At 36.1% G+C, this 20,705-nt stretch overlaps 1 protein-coding gene across 1 annotated transcript in view; it reads right to left on the bottom strand.

Moving 5' to 3' along the window:
- The window catches only part of LOC103607273 (DNA-directed RNA polymerase III subunit RPC2-like), a 44,198-nt gene that overhangs the window by 12,026 nt on the left and 11,467 nt on the right, over positions 1-20,705 (bottom strand). The window contains exons 3-9 of the mRNA XM_008591797.1: positions 19,968-20,024; positions 19,818-19,882; positions 16,953-17,028; positions 14,270-14,370; positions 9,584-9,675; positions 8,193-8,310; positions 6,180-6,288 (exon numbers count right to left, since the gene is read on the bottom strand). Coding sequence (XP_008590019.1) covers positions 6,180-6,288; positions 8,193-8,310; positions 9,584-9,675; positions 14,270-14,370; positions 16,953-17,028; positions 19,818-19,882; positions 19,968-20,024 — 618 coding nt within the window. The remainder of the gene's footprint in view (positions 1-6,179; positions 6,289-8,192; positions 8,311-9,583; positions 9,676-14,269; positions 14,371-16,952; positions 17,029-19,817; positions 19,883-19,967; positions 20,025-20,705) is intronic.

Genomic DNA, 20,705 nt, shown 5'->3' with positions numbered 1-20,705 from the left:
AACAAAAGCCGAAGTGGCATGTATGTTTGGAGGCGGTCATAAAAGGCACCGTGGCTTCCTGCTTACTCTCTCTTAGAGTGCTCTCTCTGGGGAAAGCTAGCCACCATGTCATGAAGACACTCAAGTAGTCTGTGGGAAGGTCCAGAGGCAAGGAACTAAGGCCTCTTATCAACAGCCAAGGAGGACCTGAGGCTTTTTCTCCAACTGCCATGTAGGTGAGCCATCATAACTGCAGAGACTCCAGCTCCAGTACAGCCTTCAGATGACTGCAGCCCTGGCCGACATCTTGACTTATGAAAGACCCGACCCAGAACCATCCAGCCAAGCAACTCCCAAATTCCTGATCAACAGAAATTATGCTATAATTTGTTACACAGTACAGATAGATAATACGCCAACTTTTGGAATACTTGAAATTAAAAAAAATATTTTTAATGTATTAATTGCTTTGTTCAAAATAATTTTTTTTTTTTTAGAAAACATACAAAGAAGTTCTCAGAGCACAACCCCCCCCTTTTTTACTTTAATTTTTGTAGTCTACCTCTAGTTTGATTGACACATTTATTCAAATGGATACTAGAAATAAACTCCACTATGAAAACTACACAAATTCATTAAAACAGCCTTTCATGGGTTAACAGACAGCATTCCTAAAAACTTATCAGTTCTAATTTTTAAACAAATGAACAAAAACTAGATTACACTTAGCTTACGTGTGCTGAGTTACATCTACTCTGATGGTGACATCATATATGCAGAACCATCCACATTTTCTCCTTGGTCGGCAAGTAACCAGTCACAAATATTAGAACAGAATTTTCCTCTGTGAAAAGCTAATGAGTGTAAGTTCATTTTTACTTGTCAATCTCTCAAAATAATGTTATATGGGTTTCAGTGGAATCAAAATATAAAAAAAACAATACTAAGGTAACTAATTTGCAGTAGAATCCCAACATGTTTTTCTAAAACCTTCACTTTAAAACTTGTAACCTATGTGCTTCACTTCTCAGAGGAAAGCCCAAACACTAAAAGAGACCCATATGGGATATATACCAAGCCGAGCAAGCAAAATGATATAGCAAGAAAAGGTATATTTCTGAGACAGAAATAGACTCCTGGAGTTGAAATGGCTATAGCTTTCTGGATCAGCCCCCTTTCTTTGGGCATGTTAACACCTAAATCATGTGAACTGAAAGTCACCTAGATTGTTTTAATAATTTTTATTTTAGTAATCTCCAAGTAAAAAAGACTACTGCGTACTTTGATGTTTAATACTAACGAAACAGTCCTTCCTCATTTGACATACGGATTGCCACTTCAAGTTGTCCTGATGCTGAATCTAAGTAGTAGTTTTATAATTGCATAAAATTCTTGTATGGCCTAACACGGATATAAACATACTGCTTAGGCCCTCCAAATATTTCTAAGCTATAAAGCAAAGATATGCCAAGCACATGGTAAATGACACCATATGTGCGGAAAGCATGATTACTGCCAAAAGGACTAAACTCTTCCTATATCAAGTCACCGAAATACAGGGGCGATAACTCAGTCAGGTTATCATCAAAGCACTCCAGCTGCAAAGACTGAACTGACTTTATGACTATTTAGCCTTCAGTAGTCACAGCTACAAATAAATGACATATTGCTATGGAAACGACAGCAAAATGCCCAACCATTTTGCTTTACAGACATAATTTAGACATCTGAAAACCGTCTTTATATGGAACTCTTTGTACTCCAGAGATCTGAAATCATTTCCCCTAATAAGTCAAAAGTAAATGCTACATAATAACCTCAAGAAAAAGCAGATAACACATTTCAGCAGAAGGTCACCCACAGTCTGACACTCAGCAATAACATTGAACAAAAATAAGGGGACACACTCTTTAAAAAGTGGCATAAAGTCTTCTCCTTGTATATTCACGAAGTGTGACTCAAAGTGTGACTTTTAAAGACAGAAAGAAGAAAGAATACTAATGAGCAGAAGAGAATGATATGCACACTAATGGTGATATGTTGAAATATATTGTGTGATGGTGAGAAAGGGAATAACTTCTTAAAATGACTAATACTCAGAAATCTGTAATTTTTCTTTAAAATACACTAAAGTCAACCTGTTATTACTAAGACCAGTCCTAGCCGTTAATAAGAGAACTGTGATGGACCTCTTTAATTCTGTAATTGTTTCTCTTTAAAGATGATAAATTTCCATATAAGTTGGTTTCCAAAAAGCATCGTCCAGCACCCTTGAAATCTGATCCTCTTTTGGGCAAAAACTTTCAAACTGCAGATGCCATCATCATAGTGCAACTGCTGAATACTTGGGAATACAAAATGTAAAGTGGAGAAGATTCACGAGCAAGAGAACCTTTGTAGTGATTCAAGTCCATAAATAAGGCTGATCTATGTCTTAAAAAGCTTTATCCATCATATTCAGACTCAGCATGGAATGTGGAAACCCTGCTGTTTCTGTCACTTTAGCCAATTGTTGGTTACAATCAACAACCATCAAGTCCTAATGACTGTCAAGGTCTGCGTTAGGGCCACACAACACAAAAAGAGAAATGATGTGCCTTTTTTGGTATCCACGTTTATTTTCCTGGGCTTCTGACAGTAAGTGGGTAAGGATAACTAAGGAAAGAAAAAGAGCGTGGCACTCTACGTTTGAAAAAATACATGATCTCATTTGCTTTTCACAACAACACTCTTAGGTGAAATTCTCACTTTATAGATGAGTTATCTAAAACTCAATGAGATCAAGAAATATGCCCAAGGTTACGTAGCTAATAAGTGGAGAAGCTGGGATTCAACCTAGATGTGTCCAATTCAAAGATATCTAATACTCTAGGCTGTCTCCCAGATGAAAAAGTTCAAATAGTGGTTCCCATCAGTCTTATTAAAACATCTCTATAGTGGGAGACCCAAAAAAAGTAACTATGTATGACCAAAATATTTAGTTCATTTGTCTGAACTAAAAACTTTTTAATATTTATTTTAATTCTTATATACTACTGATTAGAATGTAATGGATAGGTTTTGGGAAAAAACTTAGCAACGTGTACAAGTTTTTAAAAAAACTACACTTCTACTGCCAGGAATAAAGTCTCACAAAATAATCAGCAATGTGCACAACAAGTATGTATAAGGATAGTCATCCCAGGGCTGTGTGTAAGAGTGAGAACTTGTGGGGAAAAAAATGACACTTACCTGTCCCACTTAGGAAATTAGTTAAATAAATTATACTACATGCATGCAACTTCTAGACAATACCCACTGAAAATAATGATATAGATTCATATTTATAGACATGGGAAGCCATTCACAATTCACTGGTAAGTGAAAAAAATAAAACTGATGGGTACATTACAAAAGCACAGGAAAAAGGTCTGAACAAATAAATCTAAAAATGTAGTTAAATTTTTCAGTGGCTTTCTAAATTTTTACAATGTAAGAAATATTTTATAATCAGAAAGGGAGAAGTTTGAAATCTAGACTACTGATTACATAAATATGCATATTGTTTATTTATAGCCCGTAATAACTTCGTATAGCATACATTATACGAAGTTATACGAACAATAGACTCTATAACTCTTTGCATCAGCTCCAAGGACTATTCAGCTGTAACTGAAAATAAATCAAGCAGCCCTGTCCCAGGAGATGCCCTCAGTCAGAGCCCATCCTTCATAAATAGCTAGCTCAGCCTTCTCAAGCCAGTTTCTACCTTGCTTTCCACAAAAGGCCCAGGTCAGTCAACTCAAGTGACCTCTAATAGCCCTGATGCCACAGGATGTTCCTCTCTACCGTCTTCAGTCAAACTTTCCTGTTTTCACTCTGGCTATCTCTGCATTTGGACGAGTCTTTTAATTTCAAATATTTCTGTGAGATGTACTCCCAGAAGTTGCAGACTGTGTACAGTTTGTTCCTGCTCCTCTGTTATGTGGGATCCGAACCCTCGGGCGGGAGTGCCGCCGCGCTTCCCAAGCGGCGCACTATCCAGTGCACCACCGGGCCGGCCCCTATAGCCCCATTTTAAAAAGGACTTTAGTCAGCTATTTATACGTATACGTTTAAAACATAAACATTAAACAAATTTGACAGAAGAAACTGTAATGTTAAACTTTTGCCAAAAAGAAGGTACTTAAAGTTTTCTGATTTTAATGCATGCATGCATCTAGTGACATATTTTCCATGAGTGACAGAAGATTACACACATTATAATTAGCTTATAATTTCTGGTCTAAAGAAGGCAGTACCGTGCATCTTCAAGTGCCTAAAATTTTCAAAAAAGTCTTTTGGATGCATGGGAACACACTGCCCTCTGCTGGAGATGTAATTCTGCATCATTAGATACATTTTCTTCATCTCTAGGTACACAAGACACTGAATTGGGCATTGTGGGATCCCTACAAGAAAAGCCAAAATTACTTCTGTGCTTAAAAAACATAAACCTCAAAGAAAGGAAACAAAAAGTATATTTAAGAATTCTCTCTGGACTCCCTTATATAATGGTACTGCTATTATGGTTATCATCATCCTGAAAAGAAAATAAATGGCTCCATCTCATTTATAGAACTCAAAAGCATTTTAAGGTATACCAAACATAAAAAAAAATTCCTACAATCCCCTTCACATAACTGCATTTAGAATATGGATATTTCTTGAGTTAAAGAAGCTGATACGTCAACACCCATTCAATACCTATGAACAACCAGGGCACACTCCCTATCTCCCAAACCCCAGCCTTACTCGAAAAAGCCAACCTTCCTCCTGACTCCTTCACTCTGTCGCCCAGTTACAACTTTAATAGTAAAGGTTCAATCCCTTCTTGCTCACTCCTCTGACACTTATACCCAAATATCCTTCTTTTTTAACCAACTTAGTTAATTCCATCTCAGAGGATCTCTTTCTCAGTTTTCTCTCCTCATGACCCAAAAACTATTTCCACTATCATAACAACTGTTGAACAGAAATATTTAATTCTGAAGTAAAACTGAATGACGAATGAGTATTATCAATCTCTAAAATTATGTCGGGGCCGGCCCGGTGGCGCACTGGATAGTGCGCCGCTTGGGAAGTGCGGCGGTGCTCCCGCCCGAGGGTTCGGATCCCACATACAGACCGGTTCCCGCTCACTGGCTGAGCGAGGCACGGGAGCAACACCGAGGGTTGCGATCCCGTTGCCGGTCCCCGGTCCGGTACGGGCGCGACACTGAGGGTTGCGATCCGCTGCTGGTCACGAAAAAAAAAAAAGACAAAAAGGAAAAAAAAAAAAAAAAAGAATGTGCAATAGTATTTATATCCCAGAGCAGGCTAAGTGGGCGACTATGCAACTATCTAAGACTATACCATCTAAAAATTATTTCTATAGGAAATGTCCTTTGGGTTCTAAGCCAACAATTTACAAAAAGCTGAAAAAAAAATCAGTTGTAGATTGAAGATTTATGTTTATGTACAAATTGATCAGAACCTGAAAATCCTTAAAAATGAACAACCAACCTGGTCCATACTCTTTGACATAGAATATTCTCTGATTATGAATTTAGCCTATGGATATCTTTGCCCATGTTATTACAGCAGTTTTATAATAGCAAGAGATATATATGTCGACTGGCTGGGGATTGGTTAAATAAATTATGGTACAGCCACAAGTGGAACAGTCTGTTAAAAGAATGCAGTAGGTTTGTATGCACTAATACAACACTATCACCAAGATGTAAGTTACAAAAAGAAAAAAGTGCAAAATGGTATGCAAGGTATGTAAGTAACAAACAAAAATCCAGAACAAAAAACTACTATAAACGCATGTACTTGTATATGCAAAAACCATCTCTTGAAAGATACACAAGAAAGTAATAACAGTGGTATCTCTGGGTAGGAGAACTATGTGATTAGGGACATGGTGGGTAGGAAGCCTATTCAGCACTATATTTTTTTGTACTTTTGGAATTTTTTATGGTGTATCTTTTTTAAAAAAGTAGATTACTATTTTTTAAAAAATCTGAACCTCGGTCTCACTGACTTTCAATTTAAAATATATCACATAACTAACAACTTATCTATGGCACAAATCTTTCTATTCCTAGAATTCCTTGTCCTCCACATTTCTAATTACATATGAAAATAAACCAGAAAAAGAACTCTTTATAATTTTCAGAAGAGAGCTGCAGGTTTACCTTAAATATGATGACAATTGGTATATCTTCTGACAAAGTATTATGCCTCAAATAAAATCGTCCTTGTTTCACTGCCATATTGGTTCTGCTTTTTTTCTCATGGGTAGAGCTACAAGTAAACACAAATCGGTTAAACTGTATCCTCATTTAGTTTCAAGATCGTAACATGCAATAGCAATGACTGTCAATCAATAAGGTTCAACTGATCAACAACAATTAGGAAGGTCCTCTCTAATAAATACTTTCCTGCCCTGCTGCCTCTTCCGTGAACATCTGAAAACACTACAAATGTTTCTTCAGCTTTGAGATTATGGTGAAAGTGTTGTGGGTGGATGAGAGACAATCATCTTCTGACCCACTTCACTTTTCCATCTGAATAACTCTGATCCAGTGTAGAGCATATATTCATGGCCAATTTTATATTCTTGAAGAGAAAAATCTCAGAATGAGCCTAAACCATAATGAGAAAACTATGAAGAAATGAGTTAATATACTATGGGTTTTAAAACTAATAATCCAATAAAATATACCCACACTTGTGGTATACAGTGAGGCCGAAACTAAGGAATAGCCTACCATTGGTATCTACATTGGTTATAAAATTCCTAATGGATTTAAAAGCATTTGAAAAGCTCCAATCAACCACAACAGCAACATATACTGATTGCCTGCTACATAGTATGCACTGTTACCCACTTTACTTATATTAGCTCTAATCTTCAAAATAACAACACTTACTTTAACGTATCTCCAAACTATATATGAGAAAACCAAGGCTTACAGAAAATAAGTAACCACTCACTCCAGAGCCTCACAGCTAGAAAACAACAGCTTTAGGATTCAAATCCAGGGGCCGGCCCGGTGGCGCACTGCTACAGTGCGCCGCTTGGGAGCGCGGTGGCGCTCCCGCCGAGGGTTCGGATCCCACATACAGACCGGTTCCCGCTCACTGGCTGAGCGAGGTGTGGGAGCAACACCGAGGGTTGCAATCCCGTTGCCGGACACGAAAAAAGACAAAAAGGAAAAAAAAAAAAAAGGATTCAAATCCAGAATGCCTGGCTCTAAAGTTGTGTACAGTGAGAGGACATGGGTAGCAGAATTATTTTACCTGGATTCAAATGCTGGTTACCTCTAACAATCAAGGTGGCCCTGAGCTTAAGGCCTGTTACTCAGCTGTAAAATTGAGATAATAACACTTATTTTAAAGGACCGAGGTAACAATTAAATAACATACATAAAGTACCTAACACTTTGCCTGGCTCCTAGTAAGTGCTAAATAAATGGCCATACTGTTAGCTGCCTCTCCATCCAAAAGAAAAATGCAGAAACTCTAAGTTAATCAGTTCATTATAGGTTGTCAGAAGAGAAACTTACTGCACACTGACATCTACGTCACAAACCTTTCTATTCCCAGAACTCATTAATCTCCAAATTTCAAATCACACATAATAATAAACTAAAGAAAAGACATGGCAGAAGTGATGCAAGGGATGCTGTTACAGAAAATGATTATAAAGAACACACAAAATAAAAATTTTTAAATTTTTGAAAATTTAATAAAATGAGAACCCTGTGAAAAAAGCTCATCAAGAAAACTAACAAGATATTAAGTCCATGATATAATTCATTAAATATTAACAGTAAAATAGTCTCTGACTATATCAATGTAGGAATACACAGGTAAATGGTCAAAGACTGAAAAGAAACATAAAAAACTGGAGAGTGGTTTTATGTTTCTTATAAGTTCCTTTAATGCTATAAATTAACAGAAAATCCAATTTAAATAAAACAACTAATGACCTTTCAAACAATGTCTCACACTTTCACCAATGAAATTTTAAAATCAATACTCTGTGCTTACAGATTTACACAATAAATTAAATGTAGACAGTTTAAATATAACACTAAATGTTATTAGAGAGAAATACTGGCTACCACTGTATAGAAACACAGCCATCTGATATTACTGGAATTATCAATATTTCTTAAGAACACCAGCTATGCTTCCCATACCTGGTAACTGAAGCTCCAACCGTCCCTTTTCTATCAGCCTCCACAATGATCCTGTTCTTAGACAGCTGCTCCTGAATAAGAATAACTTTTTCCACTCCTTTAACAATGAAGTAGCCACCTGCACAAAGGAAACAAGAAAAGCTTCACCCCCTATTCTTCAACCAGCGTGATTTAGTAATGGCAGGGATCTCCCGACTCAGAGATCACATTTCCTACTGCTTCATGGCACTGGCTATCACTTAATTCAAAGGGGTCTGCTGATATTGTCTTACAGATTGATAGAAATGTCAGCACATGATTTACACAAATGAACAAGATGATAAACTTCTTGAGGACAAGGCATGTACCTTATTGGTCTATGTATCACTAGGCCCTGATATATTTAGCAGGTGAATGAAAAAAAAGTGAAATAAATTAGTCTTCAGATAACTGGCAATCTTCAACATAAAGTGAAATTTACTCTACATTTTCTAATAAATCAGTGACAATGGCACATTAAAATTAGGCTCCCCAAATATTTTATACTGAGGAAAACTCATACAACATTATCATATTTTTTTTGCACATAATTAAGAGTAAGATAAAATGAGACTTCATTTTATCTGCAAAATATAAGCAAAATCAAACCAATATACTTGACAAATGCAACATTTTGGTATACAAGGGGTATTTCAAAAACTTTGTGGAAAAATAGAGTTAAAAAATAATACAAATCTTTCCATGAACTTTTTGAAGTATTTCTCATAGTCTAGTAAAATCATATTATTAACTTCTTTCCAAAGTCTTCTGGGATTCTACATCTATGTAACTTTACAGGAATTAGATTAAAGCATTTGTAAGTTAAAATAAATCAACGTGAAACACAAGATATTAAGAGTAACTTTCTGTTAAGTGCTAAGTTTGAAACTTTACAAAAGTTTTGAAATAGGTACAAAAATACAATTCTAAAAAATGTAAATAAAACAGACTTTCATTTTTCTCCCCTTTACTGTATTTAAACAGCCAGAAGTGAGCTACTTGAATCTTTTCAGTCCAGGCTAGACCAGTAACTTTGGGAGAATATTCTTGAATTTTTAAGCATTCCACAAGAAACTACTGAGCAAATATAGAAAGAAAAGACTGACAAACCATGGCAATAAATCAGAACTTGGGTGTTAAAGTTTTAAAGCTGAAATAAAAGAGGAAACAGTATACCTTCCAGAAATAAAAACTAACAGAACAAAGTTGGAGCCAAATTTCTGGACATTTTGTGAACATAGTTTTATCCAATAAGTTCATTATAAAGCAGAAAGGCTGGTATTGTTTTTGAAGAAAAATGTTAAAACAACAGCAATGGCAGAACAAAGGAATAACAAAAAGGAGAGGAGGCAAATCCAAGGCATCATACACACCTGGATCCAAAGGACATTCATTCAGTTTGGCAAATTCTGCTGGTGTTTTTCCTGTAAGAACACAGTTTGAACTACGTAGCATTATGGGCATTCTGTTGAAATAAAACAAAAGACGTTATCAACTACTGTCGGCAAAAACTGCAAAGGATACAAAACATGCAATGCACATATCACTAAGGGGTCTGTATTTCTGTGTGCCATATTAGAAAAGGCAAAGGAATAGCATTATATAAAATAGCCAAGTGAAATGAAGACTTTTTTCAGGCACGCTGCTCTTACTAGTATAGGCAATAAAAACTCAAATATGTGGTTTACTTAAACTTTGCATACAGGGCTTAGTGAAAGTCATAAAAGATGCAACTCTTCCTTCATTGCAAACAAAGTGATTCTCATTATTTAACAGGAAATAGCACAGTGAGCCAAAATGTGAGGAACAAGAGACTATCAAAACTAACCGAGCATTTTGGAAAAAGAACTAAGCAAAACTTCTAGAAATAGAAAATGTAAGAATTAATTTAAAAATCTATTAACAGGGTGAATAATAATGATTTGATACAGCTGAAGAGAGAATTACTGAATTGGAAAAGAGATCTGAAGAAATTACTGAGAATGCATTTCAAAAAGACAAAGAGATGAAATTTACAAAAGAGTTTAAGTCATGGAAGAACAGAGTGAGAAGATCTAATATACAGACTTCTAGATGGAGAGAATACACAAAGTGGATGAAAAGTCCTATTCAAAGAGATAATGGTGAATATTTAAAAATATATGAAAGCCATAAATCCTCACAATAATATCTAAGCACGATAAATAAAAAGACAGCCCCCCCTAAACATATCACAGTCAAGATACAAAACACCAAACCAAAGTTGAAGATAATATTTAAAACCCAGCCAGAAGAAAAGGCTGGTTACCAAAAAGGGAAGGATGATTAGACTGACAGATAACTTCACAACAATAATAAATGACAGTGGAGTAATATACTTACAGAAAATTACCATCAACCTAAATTTATATATTCTGTGAATGAATCACTGAGAATGAAGTCAATATAAAGATATTTTCAGACAAAAACTGAGAAGTTACCACTAACAGACCCTCACTAAAGGAATTTCTAAAAGAAATGCATCTTCAGGAAGATGGAAAATAAAAGCTGAGTGAAAGTCTGACATTCAAAAATGTATGGTGAGCAAAGAAAATGGTAAATAATGTGAGTAAATATAGAGGATTCATAAAACAAATGTATCTCACAGGGCCTGGTTTTCCAAAGCCTTGCAGTTTCAAATATTGGCCTTGCAAAGGACGGGAAATTTCCCCCAGGCTATTGAATCTCTGTTGCAAGATAAGAATTGTAACACAGCAAGGTTGCTGGCTCAAAGACAGACAAGTTATTAATTGATATGTAAAGTTACTAAAAAGCTGCTAGAGGGAAAAGGAATGTTTGCTAAATCAAGCCTTTGTTAGTGGATCACTTAATTGCCTAACAGAATGTCATCTGACTTGTTTTTACTGAATGTTACCAGCTTCTATTGTAAAACTTGTTAAACTGTATTTAGCAAAACTCCACCTATGTCTCTTGCTGTAACTTGCTGGTCTGGAGAATAAATGCAGGAAGAAAACCCCAGTTCGTGGTTAATTTCCCAAATGGAAGAAATGCCTCGTGCTTGAGGAAGTTCTAGGATATTAACCCCTTTCTAGGGCTTCTCACTGCTCAAAAGAGACGGGCTTTGAGTAATCTTTGGCGGCTCTGTCACCCAGGGGAAAAGGGGTGACAAATCCGTGGGAGGCAAAGCAACAAGTAAACATAAATAAATATCAACTTTATAAGACAAAAAATTCCTAATTTATGGGTAAGAAAACCAAAACAAGATAGAACTAAAATTTGGGCTGATTTAAGTCAGAGGGCTGATTTGACCCACGTTAAAGCTTTCTAAAGATCTTTGTTCTTTCCAGGAGGAGAATAAAGATATTGATTAATTTCATACTTCGTTAGGTATGCATTTTGAAATTTCTAAGGTAAACATAAACAATCAGAAATACTGTATATGACCTTCAAATCAACTGGGGCAAGAGTAAGAAAAAAAAAATCTTCCATTAATCTAAAAGGCAAAAGGGGATTCATGGTTATGTAGGGGAACTGAAAAAATGAAAAATAATAGCAAAAGGCAAAAAGGGAGAAAAAACTGAAACATAAAAAACTAGAAAGATTTAAAGTATAAAGTAAGTTGATAGAAATATATCCCAATGTATGAGTTACTACATAACAACAGACCTTCCCCCAGACAAATTTTTAAAAAATCTAGCCATATGCAGTTTACTTCAAATAAACTGAAAACATGAGGACATATAAGAGATTAAAGAGATAATGATGTCTAGGCTGGCTGGTTAGCTCAGTTAGTTAGAGTGTGGTGTTATAACACTAAGGTCAAGGGTCTGGATCCCCATACTGACCAGCTGCTCCCCACCAAAAAAAGATAATTTCTAAATAGCGATATGCCAGAATAATAACAATGACAATAAAAAGCAGATATGGCTATAATAAGAATAGACAAGATAAAATTTAAGGCAAAATATATTACAAGAGATAAAAAAGACAAATGTTCAATTTACCAGGAAGACCTAACAATTCTAAACTCCTATGCACCTAATATCAGAGCTTCAAAAAGTAAAAATACACAAGAAGATAATGAAAAATGGACAAATCCACCATCATAGTGGGAGATTTTAATATACCTCTTCTAGTAGTTAATAGAACAAATAAATAAATCAGTGAAGGTACATAATAAACACCACAATTAACATGCCTGATCTGAAGAAAAAACAATGGAAAAAAACAATTGTTTCCAAAACAATCTTTTTTTCCAAACACACGAAAGATATTTATGGCAATAAATAAGTCTCCACAAAAGAAATCATAAAGGGAAGGTACAGGTAGTATTATCTTAATTTTTTATAAAAGGAAATCAAGACACCCACTAAAGTTATGGAATAAGAAATACAGAAATAAGAATATTAAGTTTCTACAATAAATAAAAGAATTAAAAACAAGAAGCAAAATCTGGAGGAGGAAGGTAGAAGAAAAGTGGGTGATGCAGGTAAGCTAATCCACATCTGCTTTACCAGGAGTCAATAAATAGTGTGTATGCTTGTATCAAGAAATGAAGGTAAAAAACACACCATTTAAAGTTAAGGATGTAATAACCACCAGAAGAAATAACTGAAATGGTTACAAAGTTGGGAATGGGACTGAGGGTGAGGAAGGGTAGAGAGCAAGGCTACTGTTTTCAATCAAATGTTCTTATATACTGTTAGATTTTTTCACCAAGTTAGGAATATTGTTTGTATTAAGCTCTTTTTAGCTCAAAAGGTAATTAAATGAGATAATGTATGTAACTTAGATAGTGTATGGTACATATAAGCATTCTAATTAACAAAGGTTATTTTTATGAATGAAGGGCTAACAAATGATATCACCTATCAGTGTCTGGCACACAGTAGGTACTCATCAAATACTACTTACATGCCTGCCCTCACTGGCCTCTCTTATACCCAGGGTCTACTCCTAAATCTTACTATTTACTTTCTCCTCTAGTCTCTCCTGCCTTTCTTTTACAATATTCAGTCTGGTCCATAATTTAGCAATGGTCCAAGATTTAAATGGACATAAGTATGGTCCATATACAAGACAGACAGAAGCTCTCATCTTATCACCAATAGTCCTGCTAAAACAAAGATTAACACTTTAATATCCCTAATTATTTTCCTAATTGAAGAATGAGGAGAAAAACAATACAAATAGCCCCTTTCTTTGGGGGAAGTGTAGGAGAAGGACTTGTTAAACCTGTGTTGTTCCCACAGCACAGTTCTCTGGACTTCTTTATCATAGTATTTAACAAATGGTGCCATAATTACTTATGCCTACCTTCCCTGGCAGCTGTGAATAAAAGCAGCCAACAGGAGCTGTATCTCATGCATCTTCTGTTCACCTGGGTACCTGGCATAGTACTTGACAAGTAATAGGCAGTGGTTCATATTTGTTGAACAAATGGATGTTTATTAAGCTCTTAGCACTTTTGAGGGGGAAAAAACACTTGAACAGAAATTACTTTACTAAGTTTGAAGTCCAACATCATTATGAAACTCACGATATTGTAGGTTTTGTCCATGTTCACAGGAGAGTCCATCTATTTTCCTAATTAGGAAAAGTAGATTGCAAAAATGCTAGCTGATGCTATCTATCATCTCCAAATGTGTTCCAAGCAAATAAGTAACTTCTCCCTTAAATACTTCTACATGGGAAACAGATCAACTTCCAGGAAAACTCAAACTTAAAATATACATGGAATCCACCAGGAAGATCAGCCCAGTAAAATTCACTGCAGTGCTATCCTACCTGTTTCCTTAATAGATTGTAGTTATAGGAGGAAAAAGAAGCATTTGCCTTAACTTTATAGAAAAAGTTTCACAACAAACAATAACAACTATAACTACGTGTTGGACATTGCTCTAAGTGCTTTACATGTGCTGATTTATTAAATCCATAAGATAATTCCATGAAGTGAGCACCATTTCTCACATTTTTCAAATGAGGAAATGGAGCAAAGAGACTTCTAGGAACTGGCTCAAGGTCACATCACAGCCCTGGAATCTGGGCAGTGTGGCTCCACTATGGACTTCATTTCTCACCTGCCAATGGGTAAGGCGTTGCGGATGATCCTCTGGCTTCCTCGGGTATATTCAATATCTACCGTAATGGGGGCAGAATATGTCATGTCCCGCAAACGGCACTGAAATAGAATCTGACAGTTAGTGCTCCTCCTCCTCTACAAAAGAAAGGGTCTGACTGGTTCACAGAGTGCACTCTCTAGGAGAAATATGGCTCAAGTTGAACTTTGATTTCTTCTCCACTGGGCTGTTCATGTGCTGCCTTAGGGAATCGGGAGTTACCAGCCTACCTTCTCCACAAAGGGAATGTTGCCATGTATTGATCTAGACATTGCCACAGTGCCCCAGGCCCTGCAGGCCCAGAAACAGAATAATAAATCTGGAACTGATTTTCCTCTCTCTGATCTCACATTGTCACCAGTCTGTTCCCATATCTTTAAAGCAGTTAGATTGTTCCTTGCAAACTGGGTCCATGGAAAGTACTCAATTTAGCTTGATTTGCTGTTCAAACAGTTAATAAAAGCATTTAAACTGTACTTCCTTTTAATCCCCAAATAAACTAAACTATATCACAAAAACTCCTTACTAAGTAATGTACTGTAGCACAAATCACTCATCACATCATTCTAACAATTTCTGAATCACTTGCTGGATTCTAGAAATCGTTGGTGTGTGCTTTAATTAGATGTGGTGGTGACTAACTAAACGATGCCCTGACAGAGCTGTGATCACATATAGGAAGCCCCATCCAAATCTTCCAATGATGTCCCCATTATATTGATGGTCATCAGGTGGCTTGTAGTCTCAAAAAGAGAACTCCTTTGAACATCAACCATACAATTCAAGGTGCCAAATCCTCTAGATGGCTTCTACTGAACCAAACATAGTCAGACTTAAACTTTTTCTAGCTTTTATAATAGTGTCTGAGATTTTAAAATATCAGGATTATTACTGATCAATAAAAATTATTTATGTGTGTCATATTTAATTAGATCAAGCCTCCTCCTTCAGGCCAGACCAAAGGACATGTGGTATGGTGGTTAAGAGTTTGGACTCTATTGCCTCGGTTCAAATACTAGCTCTACCACTTAAGTTTTAAATAAGCTTTCTGAATGTCAGTCTCCTCATATGTAAAATGGGGATGAGAATGATCATTTTAATTCCCAAAATATAAATATACATATATTTAGAATGGTGCCTGGTTCAGAGTACTATATAAATATTATCTCTTCTTTTTTTTAAATAATATTAATGTAATGCCCATGTAGGTAAGCATTCATCCCTTCAAATGAAAATGAAATTTGACAAAAGTGGTAGAAAAATAATGGGGACCCACTCCATAGGCCCCACACTACCTCCATGGACCCTCTCTGTCCCCCTCAGTCTCTCTCTCATCACAGGAGTGGAGTTGTGCTAGTGAAGCCTGCGGAATCTGCAGCCAGCCAGTCCTGCTGTGGCTCCATGACTGCCCATCACCTGCTCTTTGGCACCTCCCTCCCTCAATGCAATGATATCCATATGTTTTCTTCAACATCAGGAAGAATAATTCTGACAAATATAGCTTCAGCCTTCATGAACTACTTCAAACTACTTTGTCTCCTCTCTTCTCTGAATTCAGTGATATCGTTTAAAAGAGAACTTGGAAATTGCCAATTGGCTGCCTAGTTTTTGAAAAGTGGGAAAGATCTAGCTAGATGAAATGGGGAAGAGGGGTAAGCCAAACTGGGACACACACTTTCCTATACCCCACAGTCCTTCATCACTCCCCGTTCAATACAACTTCACTTATTTATCTTAGCTACCTGGTCCTTCTAGGCATTCAAGTTTGCAACTCTTGGTGCATTTGTTTCTGGGTTTTATTTTAATCTCTCCACAAGAGTATAAACTCCTTGAGGAAGAATATTGTGTCTTATTTTTTTCAATGTTGAGGCACAAAATAAAATTTTAATAAATACTTGGTGATTACTTGTCTGGTTACTTGTTCTTACAGCCTGTTTAATCTTACCTAGACAATATCGTAACACTCTAAGACCTCACTTGTTCTTTAATAAAGATTACTGTGCTACATCCCCTAATTGCTATTTTAGCTTTACTTTAACACAAACCAGATGAATCTACAAAATCATTTTCCTTCCTGAATCAATTCCCAATTATGGACACTAAGTGGAGGAATTTGAAGAGAAGTCTAGACTCTGTTAAAAGCCAACAAAAAGGCCTGTCCTCCTACAACCCTTTGTCTATAGCTCTGTTAAGACCCTTGTATTTCAATTTTCTTCTCATCTGTCTCTCTTATTAGACTGTGGATTCCTAGTCCTTGGTCTCTTCTGCCTAACACAATACCTGGTTGATCCTCACACAGTGTGCTAGGTCAATGACTCCTGCACACCATGAACAGTACACTGTGAGAAACCCAGTGGCTGAGTGGTGGTAGGGAGACTGCTACAAAGCTCAGAAACAGGACTAAACAGGACTCCGTGATGTAACAGTGCAAGTTAATTAGGATTAAATGACAAAATAAATAGTACAAAATTTTTTTCTAATATAGTATACTATACAAGTGCTTATTTATTTTGGTTATTTTTGTCTCAGGAACAATTTTTTTTTTCTTTTGCCTGTTTTTAAATAATCTTTTAAGGGTATGTATTAAGGAGAGACTCTTTGAGTTAAAGCAGACAAGTCCAATTAAAGTAAGGTTTATAATTACCTCATGAGGGGACACTGGTCTAGTTACATTGAAGCTTTCTTCAACATCAGGTAGCCCGACATAGATATTAAGATATCTGAAAAGCAAATTATTACCAATAATTCTTCTTCAAAGAACATATAAACAAACAAGCTATTTTCCTCCCAAATATAAGAACTATGCTTTGACAAATGCTTATTTTGCTAAACGATGACAAACAAGTTACAAATTATAATTTTTTTTTTTTTAAAAGATGACCGGTAAGGGGATCTTAACCCTTGACTTGGTGTTGTCAGCACCATGCTCATCCAGTGAGCTAACCGGCCATCCCTATGTGGGATCCGAACCCTTGGCCTTGGTGTTATCAGCACCGCACTCTCCCGAGTGAGCCACAGGGCCGGCCCTACAAATTATAATTGAATATCTTCTTAAGTGATAGTACCTATAGCTTTACAAAAGAGGGAAAATGTTATTAAAGTATCTTTTAAAAAATATTATCTCTTCACAAAAAGACTGGAAATACAGCTTCCCCCAAAATGATACTTAATGAATAAAGCAAAGTACAAATGAGTACTTTATCTTATTTAATAACTGATTTGCTTTATTCATACAAACGAGTGTCTATGGTCTGCTATCATTTCTGTAATAAAGAAGAGGACATAAGAAGGGAAAGTACATGCTCATTTGTGCAAAAGAAGCATAGGAAGGATAATGCAGAAACTAAGAGATTGGTTACCCACAGATTGATTGGAGTGGCTGGGAACAAGGTGGAAAAAATCAGGAAGGGAGGAGCAATTTTCTGAAGATACATTTTTGTATAGGTCTAACTCTTAGCCACTATAATAATGTTTCACATCCCCCCAAAATAAACACAAAATTAAAATCAACTAGGATGTAGGAGAACCCAAAGTGGAATACAAACCTTACTATATTACAAAGGAATGACATAGCTGCTCTGAAAGGGTGGGAAAGAAAAGAACTAATCTAAGTAACTTTAGAAAACAGCATTTTGACTGGCTACTGTAAGGGTAAAAAAGATGATACATAAATATTGTACTCTAATTAGTAAATTTCATTCTCACAGAGGTATGAGTTAACAATCTGAAACAACTTTGTGCATAGTCTAGGATTGAAAAAAGAAAATACAGTCATGCACCACTTAATGACAGGGATATGTTCTGAGAAATGCATCATTACGTCATTTTGGCACTGTGCACACATCATAGTGTACTTACACAAACCTAGATGGTACACACTTAGGCTATATGGTATAGCCACTATAATCGTATGGGACCATTGTTGTATATGTGGTCCTTCACTGACCAAAACCTCATTATGTGGCATGTGACTGTACACTGTGGATAATGAGAGCCAGGCTTCTCACTGTCAGGGATAAAAATTACAAATAAGGGAGAATGTGAGAATGAGTCTTGCAGTGTTAGATTAGAATCGGAGGTATCAGTCTGCATCATTTTTAATATATGTAAAAATGGATAGAAAATAGATGTGTGTGTATGTATACATTAGTATACATACATATATTTCCTAGCTCAGTCCATTGAGAACTTAGTGTCCATACCTTGGTTTTTAAATACTATTTTCCAACAAAAGGGACTAGAACTTCTTGGAGAAATGGTTGATTCCCAGGCTGGAACAGGGAGAATACCAAATTAACTCCATCTTATGGTGTCAGAAAGTAAACAATTATTGGAAAAATAACGTGGGCATACTGAAAGGACACAGAAGTCAACTTGTAGTATGTCCCTGTGGCCAAAGCTGAGACACTAGAAAGGCAATAGATTAATGATAGTACTGGACTATAACACATAAAATAAAATAAATATCCGTGAGTCCAAACTGATAAAAATTAATATAGAGAGATATAAATGAGGGGAAGGGGAAAACTCTTTCTTACAGTAGAATTCAAAATTAATGCAGAAGGAACAATGGAAATAGGGATTCACCATTAGGTAAACACCACGGTAATAACCGTCATAGATAGGAACCATCAATGCATGCTAAAACTAGTGGTGAAAGTATGATGAGAAATAAGATATTTGCACAATCTCAAAGGACCTCCCCAAGATACTTATTAATTACAAAATGAAAAAATAGTTACAGCGGAGAAACCTAGAAGATACCACCTTCACCAAGTGAACAAAGTTTAAATCACCAGTAATAAAATATATTGACATCTGTACCCCCAGATATAAAACAATGAGAATGACACAAAACATCGTTTCTTGCCCCAAATCCATAACCAAATCTCAATCATGAACAAATACCATACAAACCCAAATTGAAGAAACTTCTACAATAACTGACCAGATTGTTCAAAAGCATCAAGGTCATGAAAGACCAAGAAAGACTGAGGAATTGTCACAGATTGAGGAAACTAAGGAGACAAGTCAACCAAACGTAATGTGGTATCTTGGACTGATTCCTGGACGAGAAAAGGGATATTAGTGGGAAATGTCAAATGAGGTCTGTAAATGACAGCTTCTGTAGTTGACAGCATTGTTATAATGCTAACTTCCTGGCTTGGATGATTGTGTTGTGGTTATGTAAGATGGTAATATTAGTGGAAGCTTGGTGAAAAATGTATGGGAACTCTTTGTACTATTTTTGCAATTTTTCTGTAAGTCTAAAATTATTTCAAAACAAAAACTTGTTTAAAATATTTGAAACCTAACAGTTTCAACAACTTCTCAATCATAACTCTACTTGTTATAGTTTACCAATTAAAAATTAAATTTGAGCACTTTATAATAGTCTTATTAAACAGATAAAAGAGAATGATTTTAAGAGTTTTTGATATCAACTACATTCACTTAAAAAAAAGTTACAATAATCAAAATAGCAAATTTAGAGTAGTTGGTTCCTTACTTTAAGTACCACATGGGGTCAGCATCACTCGTAACCTTTTCATTGGCTTTCATTATCTTCTTTATCTGCAGTGGAAAGTACAACTTTAGGAACGACTCTGGCTTCCAATTAATTCTTGGCTTATGTCTGTGTCCAATATCTAATACTTACCTCTACATTGATGAAATAGTTAAATGAATCTATATGCTGTTTTACAAGGCCTTTCACCTAAACAGAAAGTAAAAGGTAGGTTAGCAACAAAATAGATTATATAATAAATTCTAACCACAGAAGATCAAATTTTTCTCAGAATCAAAGTGAGAACAAAATCCATGAATTATTGAGTAAAACTTTTCATTAATGTGTCCTCATTTCATTTCTACACCATCTTACTTACTAGTTCACCCTCAAATTTTCCCCCTTGAAGAAGGGGAAACTCTTATACACGGTTGGTAGGAATGTAAATTAGTACAGCCATTATGGAAAACTGTATGGAGGTTCCTCAAAAAAACTAAAAATAGAACTACCATATGATCCAGCAATCTCACTGCTGGTCATTTATCCAAACGGAAGGAAATTAGAGTACCAAAGAAATATATGCACCCATGTTTCTTGCAGCACTATTCACAATAGCCAAGATATATAATCAAGCTAGGTGTCCATCAACAGATGAATGGAAAAAGAAAATGTGGTATATGTACAAAATGGAATACTATTCAGCCATAAAAAAAGAATGAAATTGGGCTGGCCCGGTGGCGCACTGGATAGTGTGCCGCTTGGGAAGTGCGGCGGCGCTCCTGCCCGAGGGTTCGGATCCCACATACAGACCGGTTCCCGCTCACTGGCTGAGCGAGGCGCGGGGGCAACACCGAGGGTTGTGATCCCGTTGCCGGTCCCAGTTCGGTACGG

This window comes from Galeopterus variegatus, unplaced genomic scaffold (genome assembly GCF_000696425.1).
Source record: "Galeopterus variegatus unplaced genomic scaffold, G_variegatus-3.0.2 Scaffold7293, whole genome shotgun sequence".
Lineage (NCBI taxonomy): Eukaryota > Metazoa > Chordata > Mammalia > Dermoptera > Cynocephalidae > Galeopterus > Galeopterus variegatus.
Note: the sequence above shows the minus strand (reverse complement) of the source record. Positions and strands in the feature narration are given on the sequence as shown.